This window comes from Trachymyrmex septentrionalis, unplaced genomic scaffold, assembly GCF_001594115.1.
Source record: "Trachymyrmex septentrionalis isolate Tsep2-gDNA-1 unplaced genomic scaffold, Tsep1.0 scaffold20, whole genome shotgun sequence".
NCBI classification, from domain to species: domain Eukaryota; kingdom Metazoa; phylum Arthropoda; class Insecta; order Hymenoptera; family Formicidae; genus Trachymyrmex; species Trachymyrmex septentrionalis.
In genome coordinates, this window is record NW_017305180.1 from 6,212,117 (window position 1) to 6,229,091 (window position 16,975).

The window sequence follows — 16,975 nt, forward strand, 5'->3', positions numbered from 1 at the left end:
AATAAAGCCACTATTATACTTGGATTAGAATAGGAAAGTCTTTCAATAGAAATGCACAAAGATATGTATCACTTACGTTTTATATATATTTTATAAAAATTAAATATAGTATTATTTAATTCTTATTTTTTATTTATTACAACAATTTTTTTTATGTAAATATACTTATATACAGGGCGATCTTATGCGCCCGTGTATTGACACTATATTCCTGGTTAGTAATGTATCGATAAAAGGTTTTATTATTACCACATGTTAAAATCTCGGATATAAATTAAATATCTATGCAGCATAAAATTTTTTTTGTTATTTCAATGCCATGTCAATTACATCAGCAAAATCATTAAAAAAAATGACACAAATGGAAATTAATAATAGGAAATTAATAGAATGACTTGTATGATGTCATAACATTTACTATGTGATTTTATAATTGCACGAAATAACTTCCTGAAAAGAGAGACAATAACATATGCTATTCTCTTATCATCGCTTTGTTATTTAATTAGATTAATGTCTATTACTTTATTACAAAGACAAATCCCCGATTGTCTTTATAATAGCGTAGGTAATAGAGTTTATCAAGCCTCAATTGCCTATGAATCTCCCATGTATATAAGGCTTGTGATGAATGATAGATGAGTACATAGAATATATATATATATATATATATACATATATATATATAGAGAGAGAGAGAGTAAATATAAAGCCTGTCACTTCTACGTGTATCATTTCACAACTAGCTTTACTACGAAACAGTATAGTTTATTTAAGTGAACATTTAAACGACGTAAACGATTGAAGTCAAAGACGAGCAATAGGTCAGTGTGTGTATTCAATTATTCTTTATCAATATTGTATTCTTTTGATATTCGAGATTTGTTGTTAAAAATTTTAAGTAAAGTCATAACAAGTAAAGTCGTAACAAACATAATTACATTATAGTACATTTTTTGATACATTATTGAAAATATGGGGTTAGCTTGTTAATGATCGAATGAGATGTGTGTGAAAAAAAAATAAATAAAAAGAATCTTAATTAACGAATTCTATAATATATGTATACAACTTAATATAGTGACAATTAAATTCCCGGACTGAGGCCATCAAAAACTCACAAAAAAGATTAAAAATATTTATTTATACCATCATTTATAATATTTTCCATTGGCAGAAGTTTATGAGTGTGTATGCAGTGCACTTTAAAACTGTTATAAGTACACAAATCAACGTAAAGATATATGTTTAATAAAAATATAAAAAAACAAGTTAAACCGCAAAATCCTTAATACATTTTATTGTGCTATTTGATAAAATATATATTTTAGCATTTCATCAATTGATTTTCACTTTTCCATTTAGATTAAAATAGTATACAATAGCTTTAATGTGCACTAAACGTGCACTAGTTCTGCTAATGAAAAACGCTATTAATGCAATTCAATTTTTAATATTATTTATGAAAAGAAACGTGGTGTTAAAAAACGTAAGGAATAGAAATATTGTTCGGAATCGAAGAGAATTATATTAAATGATAACATTAATAAATATTTGATCTTTTTTTTTATAGCTTTAGTCTGAGAACTTAATTGTCACATCGTGTGTACCATAATTTAAAAAAAAAGCTATTTTTATAAAAACAATACATCAATAGAAATTTTGAATAATTTGCAAGTTGCGTTCTTAAAAAAAGAAAAGTTTAAATTGCAAACAAGCAAACATTACGGACAATTGTAAGTTCTTAGGACTTAGATCACACTTGTTTATTTTATAGATAATTTTAGTCATATAAATAATTTTCTGTTCATAATTTTTCTTTAAATTTTTCATGTGAGTAATTTAAGTTTAAATAATCTTATATCTTAAAATATAGAGGAAAACTTCCTATTATAAGATAGGCGCCTAATATGAGATAGCGGCGTTTCTGCTAAACTAATAAACGTTATCTATTGGTTCCATGAATGTATAGCTCTTGGGTTGAACATTATTAGTAGAAAATTCATTATTAGATCATGCCTGTAGTCATTGTAAAAAAAGATTTTAGAATTTGGATGTCTTCAAGTTTCATTGAGATGAGCCTTTATTAGACCTTATTTATTATTTAATAAATAAATATTTGGCAATAAATTCTTTATGTAGTGATAGAGTAAGGTGGTACTAATAAAAAAATATGGGATATGTTTTAAATTGCTTAATTATAGAAGTTAGATTTGATGATCGTAAAACTATAAGGCGTGGAAATCGTAATATGAGGATATTTATATAATATGAAATAACATACTTCCATGTCATAGTAAAAATTGTTGCTAAAGTAAAAATGTTATTGCACAATAATAAAAAGGACAACCGGAATGAACGTCGAGTGTTTATTTCTGCGATGCTTGATTTCAACTACCTGAACGCAAGTTCTGGGTATAATGTATCTCATACTCTCTTCTCATTTTTCGCTGGCTGTGTTTGTATTTAAGAAACAAAGTTAAATAAAGTTTTTTAGTTGTAATACTGATATACATATTTTGTGTTTTACTATTTATAATTTCTCGGGGCATCTCATATTAGGAGGAATTTTTTGATTTTGCGATTTGCTCACTTTTTACATTTCTTTAATTTTCAAAAAAAATGGAATTTGAATTAAATTTTATATAATATTATCTTAAAGCTTATTATAATATCTCAATTTTTCATTATGTATGTATTTAAACTTTTATTAATAATTTTTATACGTTTATAAAAATAATACAACTTATTAAGAAAACAATTTAGAACACGAATTGTACTTGCACGTAATTGAAGAGCAAAGTCGAATATTTTTTACTGTAACATTGACAGGATCACATTATTTAATAGCCGTATTCATACAACTATTCAAGGCCATACATTGCGTCAGGCCATTATACACGTTTCTTTGATGTAGACCGAAACGTCTATAATTTGAATCTTACGTAAGCATTTTAAATATATGACATTCACAAAAAACATGCTACGTGTAGCTGAATGCTCTTTGTATTTTATATTTATCATCAGAATATTATTATCGAAAGTAAAGTCACTGATGGTCATAATTATAAGTATATCACTTGAAATCAGTAAGATTTCATTGAAAAAATTAATTAGTAAAAATAATTGTATTTTAATAAATAATATTAGAAAGTAAAAACAGTAGCTATTATGAATAGCAAAATTAGCACAAAATATACATAGTAAAAAATGTCACAGTTACATCACAACAATTATAGTTACATCATGGTGAAATGCTCACTGATTCTTAGTAAAATGCTATTTTAATTAATGCAGTTTGAATTAATAATATTTTCACTGATACAATTTTAGAGAATACTAGAAATCAGTAAGTAGAAATAGGCATGATGAGTCCGACATAACATGTGATATTGAATGATTGAACACTCAATAGCCACCAAGTATTAACATCCACGTGTTACACTGTAAAAAGTGCCTAACTTTTTCTCTTCAGTTACGTTCAGGTTTCATGTTTCTAATTTGTTTGTTTGTACTTGATTAAAGTCTATATTACGGGCTGTCACTAACATAAATAATTAATTCATATATTTTTATTGACATAAAGACCTTGGTTATTAAAATAATAATTCATGCCTTTATATCATTAAAAATATACATGAATTAATCACTTATGTTAATGACAGCCTGTAATATAGACTTTAATTGAATCAACAGAATTTTTTCTCAGTTTATATATATGAACATAATAATTAAATACGAGCATTATATAATTTATACACAGATAATAATAACATATATACATTTATAATAATAATATATTTGTTTAAACAATAAAAAATTAATTAATTAATTAAAAATTTATTTAAATAGAAAGAATCAAAGTTTATTAGAAAAAAAAAAATTAATTGAAATCTTAAATAAATACGTGATTACGGTTTGCTAGACATATCGTAAATTTTTTGCAATTATTGCAACTCAATCACATTCACGGAGCTGCAAAAGGAGCACGCAAAATATATTAATCAAAAAGAAGAAAGGAGAAGCGATTTCTCATATTATCACGCTCTTAATTGAAGCAGCGTCTTTCAACAAGGAAATGTATTTGTCTTGAATACAGAATGACACACTTAAGAAAGAAACGATGATAAAGTGAATAAAAAACAAAAGAAAGAAATGGCAGAAAACAGTGAAGGAAAAGATCGGAATGAGTGAAGAAAATCGGCTGGAAAAACAGAGAGAGAAAACGTGAATAATTCTTGCCGTAAATAATGAATTATCATAAAGAATCGTTTTCGCATTTTGTGACACAATGGGAAAGAAACGATTTGTTGAGGAAATTCTTCAATCTTAATCTTAATTTCAGTGATGGCTCTAGAGACGTTGACATGGCTAAATTTAAGCTTCGTGGAGAAGGTCCTGCGAAAGTCAGAAGGAGACGATTCGATTCAGGTGATCGATATGTCTACAAAACCAGCCACGAAAAAAGGTGACAACTATCTTAGTGATATGATCAGAATTACGGTTGAATTTTCACGTAATCAAGACGGCCATGAGATTAAAGAGAAAAAATCCATTATTGTCAAACTCTCACCTATAATTGAAAGTGTTCGACAAAAATTCGTAAGTTGATTTAATGTATACATTTTTAATTATAATATATGAACGATTTTATTATATCGGATTAGATTATTATCATGTATAATATTTAATAAAAAGATTAGGATAATTTATATTTAAGTAATTAGTAATTAAAAAAATAAAATTAATAATTGAAAATAAAATTATTTTTATAAATTAAGTTCGAATTAATAAAGAAAAAATATACATGTATTTAAGAAAATGTTTTTCATTCGTTTTAAAACTAATTTTAATCGGTAAGACAAAATTATTATTTATTTGACATCAAGAAGCAAAAAATTTCTACTACATAAATTTTTATTTAGACCTTAAATTTATATTAAAAAATAATTACATGCTTGTTAGATTAAAAGATTCCATTTATTAATTTTAAACTTGTTATAGATCGTATTAGCAGGTTATTTTCACACCGAAATATCAATGCTGTCAGATACCTTAAATAAAATGAATAAGTTGTTAGGGCCTAAATACCGTTTAAGCGGGAAAAGCCTATACGTGCAAAATGAACATCCAACGCTTCTCGTGATGGAAGATCTCATGTTTCTTGGTTTTCGAATGGCCGATCGTTTGTCTGGCCTTGACCTAACTCATTCTGTATTGGCATTACAAGGACTAGCCAGATTTCATGCAGCCTCTGTCGCCATATGTGAGAAGGTAAATTACACCTGATTCAGTCATAATATTGCGATTGTTAAGAATTTAATTCAATAGCATGAATGTTAGAACGATCTCAGGAATAAATCTTTTGCATTAATATAAATAATATTATTTAATATTAAATATAAAAGATATATGTGAAATTACTTTGATTGCGCAAGAATATCGCATTGCTACAAAATTTTTGTGTGTTATATTATTTGAAGTATTTATTAAAAATATGATAAGTAATAATCAAACACACACACACAGAAAGATATTTGAAAGCTTCATATAAGAAACATTAATTTAAAGTGGCAAATAATTATAACTTTAATTGCTATAAATTTTGTCAAGAAGTAATTTTAAATAAAACTTGTAGAACGCTTTAGGATCATATATTTAATATATTTTATAATTGTATAAAGAATTATTTATTCTATAGCAATAATTCTATAGTAATAATTTCTAATTATCATATTAAATGCGAGTTCCATTTTAATATTTATTACAAACGTATGATATTGTTCTTTATTGAGATATATTTAATTAAGAAAACACGCAATTTGGGAACGTATTCTTAACAAAATAATTTACTCACAAAAATATATAAAATTATTTTTTACATTTTAGTTAATTAGTACAAAAAATAATCAACTTTTTTTTTTACTGGAATATCACGCTTATGTTAAATACTTTCAAAATAAAAACAATTAGAAAAGAAAGATACTCTTTTAGCTTAAAAAGGGATACGTACATGTTCACTTAATTATAATCAATAAGTCCTTTGCATTTGCAAAATATTAATTTAAAATTAAAATATTAAATATTCGATATTAAAAATTATAATCAATAATAGTTTGCCTTATAACTTTTTCTAGAAATAGTCTATTTTAAATTTGATACAAAATTGCATGTTAGTAAAATTATTGTCGTAAATTTTACTGTACAATCTTATTTATGCGACATTCCCAATTTTCACATAATCCGTACAATAAACTTAATTATTTATAGTCAAATGGATAGACATCAATGTTCTTTATTAAAAATATTTTAATATATTTAGGAACCAAAACAAAAAGAGTATTCGAAAGGAATGTTTTGCCATCAGCACCCACCAGAACTGCAAGCTTTTTTCATTATGGGAACTAAAGCTTTAGCAGATGAGATAGCAAACTGGCCAGAAGTGAAAAAGTAAGATTAGCATATCTAAACAGCAGTGTTTATTATTTTATTACTTATTTAATGTCTAATATAATGTTTTACATGACACAAGATAATGAGAATTTAATACAAAAAAATTGAACATATTAATTGTAAGCAGCAAATGGCAAATATAAGTACAAACTGCATCATTTAGAGCGTAATATTTGTGTGACATAATTCCACACAATTTTATGTTTATGTAATTTTTATCGCTAGATACTCGGAAAAAATTGCTAAACTCTCCGATCACGTATATCAAATAGCAGAAGATGCAATCAAGACTTCTGAGGATGAATTGAACGTTATTAATCATGGTGACTGTCATCTGAACAATATGTTGTTTAAATACGATAATGATGGCAAACCTATTGATCAAATTTTTGTAAGTACCATCACGTTCCTTTGTATTTCAGATTGTAGGTTCTCTCTAGCCCAGCGTTGTATACCGGTATATGTGTTTACAACCTTATAATTCAATCTTCTTCTTCAGATCTTAAGTTTAATATAAAATATGTATCTTCTTTCAAGTCCCTAGGTTTTGAATTAATATACAGTTCGAAGTCTAATATGCAGTTCCAGGATCTTCCTTAAGTCCTTAAACTTCATATAAGTCCTTATAGGATTCATTTAGAATGTGCATCTTTTTAATCATGCTTCTTTGATCAATCTTTTCTTATAAAATGAGATATATATGAGAATATATTGAGAAGACAGTCTGGATCGAATGCTATCTATTGATTATAAGTTGAAATAGCTGTTTTTACACGAAATTATATATACGTGTTCATCACTTGTTTTATATGAATAAAAATATTAATCTTGTTTTATACAAATTATAAACTTATATAAAATAATTCGTAAAATTTTTAATTTATACTTGCATATGATATAATTTATTATTGACACGAATTTACTTGAAAATATATTACTTTAATTTAGAAAAATATAAATCATTAAATATAATAATCATAATTTAGATATAATAACATAGTTCAATCTTATTCATTCTAATTATCTATATTTCTAAATTTTTATTACAGTTGAATGCAATAATAAAAGTTCCCGTAAGAATAAACAAAATAAATTGATAATATTTCGAAAAATACTATTATGGTATTAACGTATTTCAATTATCTGCAATTTACTTATCAAAACAAAGGTGGTAATAATAAAAGAAAATGCAGTTCTATAATACAATAAATCCATCTGTTTAATCTGCTATTGCATTCATCGCCTGTTTTTTTCATATCAATCGCGCAAATTATTAATTATTTGCTGCAACTTCCTAAACGTAACATTTTTAAACGTCTTACTTCCGACAATAGAGTTTATCTCCAATCTATTTGCAGAGAACTCAAAACATTGATTAATCAAGAAAATGTAAATATAATTACAGGTAGACTTCCAAATGTGCGTCTACACGACGCCGGCACTCGATCTTCATTATTTTCTCAATACTAGTCCTTCCATAGATGTCATGGAAAATGAGAGAAATACTTTATTAAACGAATACCTTGGAACCTTGTCGGCGACTATGAAACAACTAAACTGTAAGACGCAGCCGCCCACCATGGAAGAATTGAAAGCTATTTTAAAGCGAAGTGCTAGCTATGGAATGATAGCATCCTTCACGATTTTACCGCTCATGTTGTGTAGTAAGAATGAGTCAAAAGATTTGGATGAGATTATGAGCACGGGTACTTTTATAAATCCAGGTTTACAGAGTGAGAGTTATAAAAAATTAATGATAAAGAGAATTCCATTATATGACGAGTGGGGTTTACTAGGATAATTCTATATATATATCAATATATTGATATTTAATTAGAATTAGATTTTGGTAGTTAATACGTAACAAAAATAAATTATATATTGTATTAAAATATTTAATACATTAATTATAACTTTAGCTTTTCTGATGCCTTGCTACCTACTATCACATAAATCTTCAAGATAGTCAAATATATTTAAATTTAAAATAAACTTATGTACATAACATTTTTTACGAAATAATTCTAGTTTCGAATATCTATGCAAAACAGTTTTGTATGTATACTGAGTATTTTACGAAAAGAAATAACAAAATGTGAAAAACAATTAAGTAGAAACAAAATTGCTATTGAGCTCGCGTAATATGCTCGTGGATATTTTTCATATGCAATTAATTGCATTATTTTAAATAAAACATTTGTTAAAAAAAAAACACTTTAGAAAAAAAAAAATTTATTTACGCAATTTTAGTTTAAAAGACAATAAGGTACATAAGTTTGGTTGTTAAAGATTAAAATAAACTATACAATGTTAGTGAGATTTATGAAGATTATTTATATTTATATATTGTATATAATTTAATTTATTTTATATAAAGGATAATTAATCGTCCACTCAAATGATTCCGCTCAACCGAATAATTACATAATCTTTATTATGATCGAACAATATAATTTTGGTTATTTACGGTATTCCATATCATAAACTATTGGAAATCATTATTTCGCGGCATAAATAAGTGAATTTTAAGAAGAGAGATTGTATTACTGACGAAAATATAACGTATTCATATAATTCAAGTTGAACATGTGTTATTATAACATCGAAATAACGTCAAAGTGATTATTAAATTATTACTACACTTTCCAAATAACAACAATTTATTTTGACGTTATCGTGTTTTTATTGTTCTACTTAGATATTTTTATCAAAATTAAATATATAATAATAAGCAAACTTAATAAACTATTATTAGATATATGCAAATTTTTTCAGCTTTGTATCATGTACCTTATGCGTGCTACGAAATTAATTACCATGACATTCTGTTAAAAAAAAAGAAAGAAAAATAAAAAACAATTTAATTATTTTTATAATTGTAGTTAATAAAAGAAGATCGTAAAATTACACTGGATTTTTTATCGGTTCCTGATTCTATGATTAGACCTGCTGTAAACAGATAAAAATACGATTATTCTGTATACTAACTGTATATATTTGTATATTAAAGTCGTATTATATCTTGCAAGAAAAGGCATCTAAGTATCCTCCTTGTGATTTTGATGAGCTTTGAATATGTTAAATTATATTATGAACAAAAATATTATTTAGAAATTTTATTCTGACAAAACTGTCGCGTTATAGCGAATCATTTTAGTCCAATTACAATTTTTCGTTAGTTCGTGACGCTATTATTGTGAAATTATTTAACAATTTGTCTACTGAGGAAGATAGAACCTAATTGTAAGTAACGTGACTTGCACGGATGTCATAATGTTTACGGTGCGATTTTTTTTTATGGCGCGTGCAGTGATGTCAATTAATTTTCTGCACCGGAAAACATTGCACATGCTATCGTCTTATTGTTCTGTAGATTAGTGTTTATTGCTTGATTGAAGGACAAACTTGCACGAGTTTAATATTGACTGAGTCTTAGTTATTCAAGGTTCTGATGAAGACACAAAGCCCATGATGGATGAATAGATGAATATACTGACGTAGATATAAAGCTTGTAAATCCTATTCTATGTATCATTTTGAGACTAGCTTTAGGAAACTGCACAGTGAAGTAAGCATTTAAGAAAAATAAACGATTGAATTCGAAGACGAATAATTTCAGGTTAGTTACTTTAGTGTATTGTTTATTATTAATATTTTATTTCTTGCACTAGATTGCATTAGAACATTTTTTTTCGCTTCTATGATATATTTATACATATAAATATATCTATTTCATTTTAAGTTCTAAAAATGTAGTTCATATTCATAGAAAACAGACTTTTTTTATTTTCTTGACATTGATATTCACAGTTTATTGAGGAAAACTTTAAATAAAGTCTCAAACATTGTAACATTATAGTGAATTCTTTGATTTTACATATATGTAAGAAGATTTTTCCCCGACCCATTATGATACATTTCGAAAATACAAGATCATTACAAATAATACATAATGATATATGTGTGAAATATATATAAATAAAGGAAACTTAAAGAATTCTATGATACAAAATTTAATACTAAATGTGACCAATAAGTTTTGAAATTGAAACCATAAAAAAACACATAAAAAAATTGAGAATAATTATTAAATATTTATCATCTTGCAATATAATCCCTATTTTCATACAATTAACCTTTACATCATTATATAACGAATCGAATGTCCGTATATGGAAACTTGTTCTGAACCATCCTTCTCCTACCTAATCATTGGATTGATAACACGTATTATTCACGTTCCATCCTTCTTATAGTAAATTTCAATTTAGGAAATAAAAAGATAGCATAAAAAGATATTATAAAGATATCGTTTGGGACATCTAAAAAATATCTAAAAGACGTCATAAAGACATCTGTCAGAGTACATTGTTCATTGTCTGAATGTCAATGTGATTTAGCGCCAGCATGAATTGTATTCTTGAGAAGAGTTAAATTGCAATATTACATAACTAACAAACATTACAAAGTGCAACACAGTAAATTAAAGTCAATTAAAAGTAACATCGAGAAAACAATTCTAATTTTACACTTAAGAAACTGTTACGTAACACATGTGTTATATAAGTTATATTTAAAATGTCAAATGTGACACTGTGACATTGAAATTATGTTACTTTTAATTGGTGTTAACTGAGAAGAAGGTCTTAAAATTTCATTTAGAACAATTTTACTGAAGACAGTATTTTTATAGACAACTTTAAAGGCATATCAATAATTTTTTATAAATAACTTTTTTTTAAATAATCTTATCATTTTAACATAATATTTTAAAAATTGAATATTTAATACACAATTTTAATATAAATAATTACTATTCCTGTGTATTTCTTAAATTAAATAAGATAAGCTCCTTAATAAATATATAATATTGCTTCAATTTGTTAGTGCAATAATAATAATTATATTATTTTAGACTTTAAACTAACAAGAAACGCAATACAATATATATCTTATATACCAGAAGAACTGAGGAGCCGGAAAAAGGGAAAAAAACGTAATAAATTTCGTCGCGAATAAATTAATTACTGCAAAAAAATTGTTTTTATGTTTTGTAACATGACGAGGACATGTGTGAACAAATTCTCCAATTTTAAATCCACTTTCAGAAATGGCCTTAGAAACATCGACATGGCTAAATCTATGCTTCGTGGAGAAGATTCTGCGAAGGTCAGAAAACGACAATTCGATTCAGGTGATGGATATATTTTCAAAACCGGCTACGGTTAAGGGTGACAACTACACTAGCGACATGATTAGGATTACTGTCGAATATTCACGCGGCTCTAAGATTAAAGAGAAAAAATCAATTATTGTAAAACTGTCGCCTGTCCTTGAAGGTGTTCGACAGAAATTAGTAAGTTAATCTAATGTGTATATACATACAATGTTTCTAATATAAAAAGAGAAGAAGAAATAGAGAGAGAGAGAGAGAGAGAGAGAGAGAGAGAGAGAGAGAGAGAGAAAGATAACAGTGAAAAATTTTATTAATTTGAAGTACATACATTTCTATTCAAAAAGATTCTAGGATATTTATTTTTGGATAATCTCAGTGATTAAAATAAAATTATTTTTATAAGTCAAGTTTACATAAGCGAATATACATTACTTTGTATTTAAAGAAAACATTCTTTATTTGTTTCAAACCAAGTCTTAAAACTTTCTATTAAATTTTAACAAATTTTATTTAGATTTTTACGTAGGTCTATATATCACAAATAATTACATGTTTGTTAGATTAAAAGATTGTATTTGATTATTTTAAATAAACTTATCACAGGTCACACAAGCAGGTTTTTTTCACACTGAGATGTCGATGATGTCCGATACTTTGGATAAAATGAATAACATGTTAGGAGCAAAGAACCGTTTGAGCGCGGAGATTCTTCACATGCAAAATGAAAATCCAGTACTTCTGGTAATCGAAGATCTCGCGTCTCTTGGTTTTCAAATGGCTGATCGTTTGTCTGGTCTTGATCTAGATCATTCCATATTGGCGCTTCACGGACTTGCCAAGTTTCACGCAGCCTCCGTAGCCCTATGTGAGAAGGTAAATCACACGCGTGACTCACAATCAGTCGCAGCATTTTGTTGCAATTATTAAGAATTCGAATCATCAATAACATTGACGAATGCAAGAACTATTCCAAGTTCAAATTTATGCGTTAATATTAAATATAAAAATTATACGTGGAATCAATGGAACATCACTTTGCATTTCATAAAATTCGAATTGCGATCTATTTTAATATCGTATTAAACTTAAAATGTTGCGCTTTTTATCATATAAGATTTTCTATTTACAAGAAATAAGACTTTGATTTAGTGCTGCTACGATAATGCTGCTAATAAGCGATTTAAAGACATCTAAAAGTGTTTTATCTCTGAAAGATGTCCAAAAGATAAATAAAAAAATGTTTTTAAGACTAGTAAGTGTATTTTGTAACTTTTTAACTACAATTTTTTCTATCTAGAGTCGTTGTGCAGGTATTTTATATGGTGAAAAAGCTTCGTAATGAGCGTAATCATATAATCGAAAGGTCGTTAGTTAAACTTTATATTTTTTATTATACTATATTATATTATCTTTTAAATATTCTTAGAGAGGATGCAAAATTTTTTAATTATACTATATTATTTCAATTTCAAGAGTCCATAACTATAATAGCATTTTTTGGCAATTTTTTAATTTGTATTTCTGGTGCTGAAATGGCTCGGAGTATAGTTTGTACTAAAAGATTTTAGTATCTCTGGGAAATAAACAACTATCCAATCGGACTAATAATTTCAAATTTTGCAATACGTATTCTTTTAATTAGTATACAGTATTTATTTCAAAACATATTAAATTCCATAGGAACAAACGCCCATATGTAGTGGCGAGAATGAAATATTTGTTTTTTTTTAATTTTTAATTTAGCGTACTCTCTTATAAATATGTTACATCTTTGCGTAGCGCAGCGCACTATTTGCATACCTGCTCGGAGGACCTGTTTAAAACTTCAGTAAAAGTCATCACTTAAAATTATTTTATAAAATTTTAAAGATGTTTCTTTTAAAATGTCTTTTCAAAATGTATACTGTCTAAGCTGTCTCCTAATTTTCTCTGAAAAAAAGGTCTGCTATAAATTTCTAGAGAAATTATATATTAAAATTATTGTGTAGATTTCTTATGTAGCTTGATCTATTTGATATTTCAAATTTCCGCATTACAAATCTAATTACTTAACTTTATAATCAAATGGACAAATACAATCAAAATTTTTAATAAAAATATTTTAATATTTAGTTTTTTATATTAGGAACCAAAGCAAAAAGAGATGTATACGAAAGGAATATTTTCTAATCAGTATCCGCCAGATATGCAAGAAATTTTCATTAAGAGTACTAAAGCTCTAGCAGACGAGAGTGTGAACTGGCCAGAACTGAAAAAGTAAGATTTGTATAAATAACATTTATTTTTAAGCACTCAAAATGTTTTATTGTACATGACACAAAATAATAATTATTTAATATAAGGAGGCAAAACATGTTAAGAAGAAAATTGCAAATATATATGTACAAATTACACTGTTTAGGTTAATATTTATATTATTTTTACATGTTTCCATATAACTGTATATTTATTTGATTTTTATTGCTAGATACTCGGAAAAAATTGCTAAGCTCGCCGATCATATATATCAAATAGGATTGGATGTAACCCAGCTCTGTGAAGACGAATTTAATGTTATTAATCATGGTGATTGTCACGTGAATAATATGTTATTCAAATATGACAATAATGGCAAACCTACTGATCAGATTTTTGTAAGTACTATTACGTCATAAAATCATGTATTTCCTCCAAATATGTACTCATTACTTTATTATAATCATGACTTTATATTGGGACTAAAATTAAATAAGAACTAAGTTTAAATAAAATCATTCATGAAACTATTAGTATGAATTTACATGTGATAAGACGAATTCCAAATAGCGTGTTGCATAAAATGTCATTTAGACACAAGACATTTAAAAGGTGTTCATCTTATGCAACATAAATGTTATTTGGGGTGTGTTGAAACAGCGAATAAACACAAACTAATGTAGCTCATTATCAGTTACTCTATTCCAATTATCTACATTTCTGAATTTTTATTGTAATTTTCATAGTTAAATGCAATGATAAATTTGCATAACAATAAATTAAATTAACCGATACTGTTTCGAAACACACTATAATAGTATCATATACATGTTAATGCAATTTAATTATCCGCAATTTTTAAAACAATCAAGACAAATAGACGGTGATAGTATGAAATATTAAAAATCATTAAAAATAAAATGTGTTTTAAATAAATGCATTGTATACAATTTAATGGCGTATGCAGGCATATTCTTTTGTCGATGTTGTTCATATGAGCTATCAACATAGTTGTCGCGATTTCATAAACATGATGTCTACTCCCGCCTCCTCCACCCTCTCTCTCTTTCTCACTGGATGTATATGTGCACGCGCGCGTGTGTGCAGATTTTATCTCCAATAAAATTGCTGTAGACTTCTCATCAATCAAAAGATCAATGGAACGAAAAAATTTATTTTATTACAGGTAGACTTCCAAATAAGTATCTACGCCTCGCCGGCACTCGATCTTCTCTATTTCCTCAATTCAAGTATTTCTTTCGACGTCATTGAATACAAGAGAGATGTTCTATTAAATGAATACCTTGATACCTTGACAACGACTATGAAATTATTGAATTGCAAGACGCAGCCACCCACCATGAAGGAACTGAAGGCTACCTTAAAACGAAAAGCTAGTTTTGGAATGATAACATCCATCGTCATTTTACCGTATATGCTGTGCAGTAAAGCTGAGGCAAAAGATTTGGACGAAATATTAGGCACTGGTACTTATGAACATGCAGGTTTGAAAAGTGAAAGTTATAAAAAAGTATTGATGAAAAGACTGCCATTGTACGATGAGTGGGGTTTGCTGGATCTCTAATGAATACTTCATATTTAGAGATAGAACATTAATATATAAAAAAAAAATAAAAGTCTAGGAAATAAGGATATTAGATGTAAATATAACGAGTAAAATTAATAACAATAGAAAAATGTTGACGTGCTGTTTTAATTTTTTAACCAAAATTATTATTATATACAATTTCACGTTTACTTGTTTAAAAAAAATTCTTTTTTAAACAAGTAAACGTGAAATTGTATATAATAATAATTTTGGTTAAAAAATTAAAAAATATTTTTTTATGTTGGTTTCACTTTTATTAAAGTTTGAAAATAAATCATGATTTTTAAAATATTCTATCAATATAAAGATAACGGTGTATATACATATACGTAGATACATTTTGCATTGTTATGTAAATACTGTTTAATTCCATGTACGAAAAACAGACTTCGAAAATACATTTTGTCTAAAATTTATAAATTTCGAATTAAAGATAGTGTAGTGTTTAGAAACTTAAATTTTAAGATACTCTGTAATGTTCTGAAAGATTTCTACACCATCAATTTATGTACTAAAAAAAATTTTGACATTCAAAATGCATTATGTCCTTTAACTAGAGACAAACAATATGTATTTGTTTAATATTTTGCAATTGTTTAGCAATTTTGTTGAACACTTCTTGACAAATTATTGACACTATATATACACTGATTGACAAATTATTATTTTCTTAAGGCACGCAGTTTTTCTTATAGCTTTTTTCTCGTTTCCTGAAAATTATAAATTTTGGACAAAACGCATTTTCAAAGTCTGTTCCTTATATGTTAACAAAGAAAATGATGTTAAAAGAGATGTATGTAATATTATTCTATGATATCAAAAATGATATATAAATTAATTAAGTTATAAAATAAAGTATTTTAGGTTGTATTAACATATTAGAATGCGCACAAGAAAAATTGAAAAAAATTATAAAGTGATACGTAATAAGATAACCGGACCTTATGTGGTCTACGTAAGTTCTGAGATCTTTTTTCTAATTTTTCTGAGTCTAAAATTGCAAATTGTTCAAATCAATTTTAAAAAAAGAAACATTCCTAAACATTTAATTTTGCGGACGATCAGTTAAATTCATATTCTGATTTCTTATGTGCAAGACTACATTACGTAATCGAATTATTGTAATCGATTATTATTGATTAAGTTAATTATTAATAACAAATTTTTAAAATTAAATTTATTTTAATATTGAATTTTATTTGAACTGAAGCAAGTGTTGCACTTGCTTTTCTCGCCAATGACAATCCTCTTCCCTCCATCTCTCAGTGCGTACAATCGCCGTATAATAAGGATATCTTAAATGATATCAGTCAGTTCATAGAATGAAACAGAAATATACAATAATAATCAAATGCAATTAATCTGTAGGAATGAAATATTTGATAAATATTTTACAAAACTTTACATTTTCAAATAACCGTACGATTGGCGCGTGGCTTTAATATCTGTTTCTGTCCGAATTGTTACGTCAGCGTGTTGCGTTCAGTTTTTTTTTTTACGCA

The 16,975-nt window shown here is 26.6% G+C and overlaps 1 protein-coding gene across 1 annotated transcript; it reads left to right on the plus strand.

Moving 5' to 3' along the window:
• The first annotated feature begins 732 nt into the window (after positions 1-732).
• On the plus strand, positions 733-15,568 carry LOC108747568. Its single transcript, XM_018485126.1, has 12 exons — positions 733-824; positions 4,346-4,602; positions 5,005-5,274; positions 6,323-6,450; positions 6,679-6,844; positions 7,859-8,252; positions 11,369-11,449; positions 11,562-11,809; positions 12,233-12,502; positions 13,755-13,885; positions 14,097-14,262; positions 15,051-15,568. The coding sequence occupies exons 2-12, from the start codon at positions 4,348-4,350 to the stop codon at positions 15,447-15,449; spliced, it is 2,508 nt and encodes an 835-aa protein (XP_018340628.1). The 5' UTR covers positions 733-824; positions 4,346-4,347; the 3' UTR covers positions 15,450-15,568.
• The last annotated feature ends 1,407 nt before the right edge of the window (positions 15,569-16,975 follow it).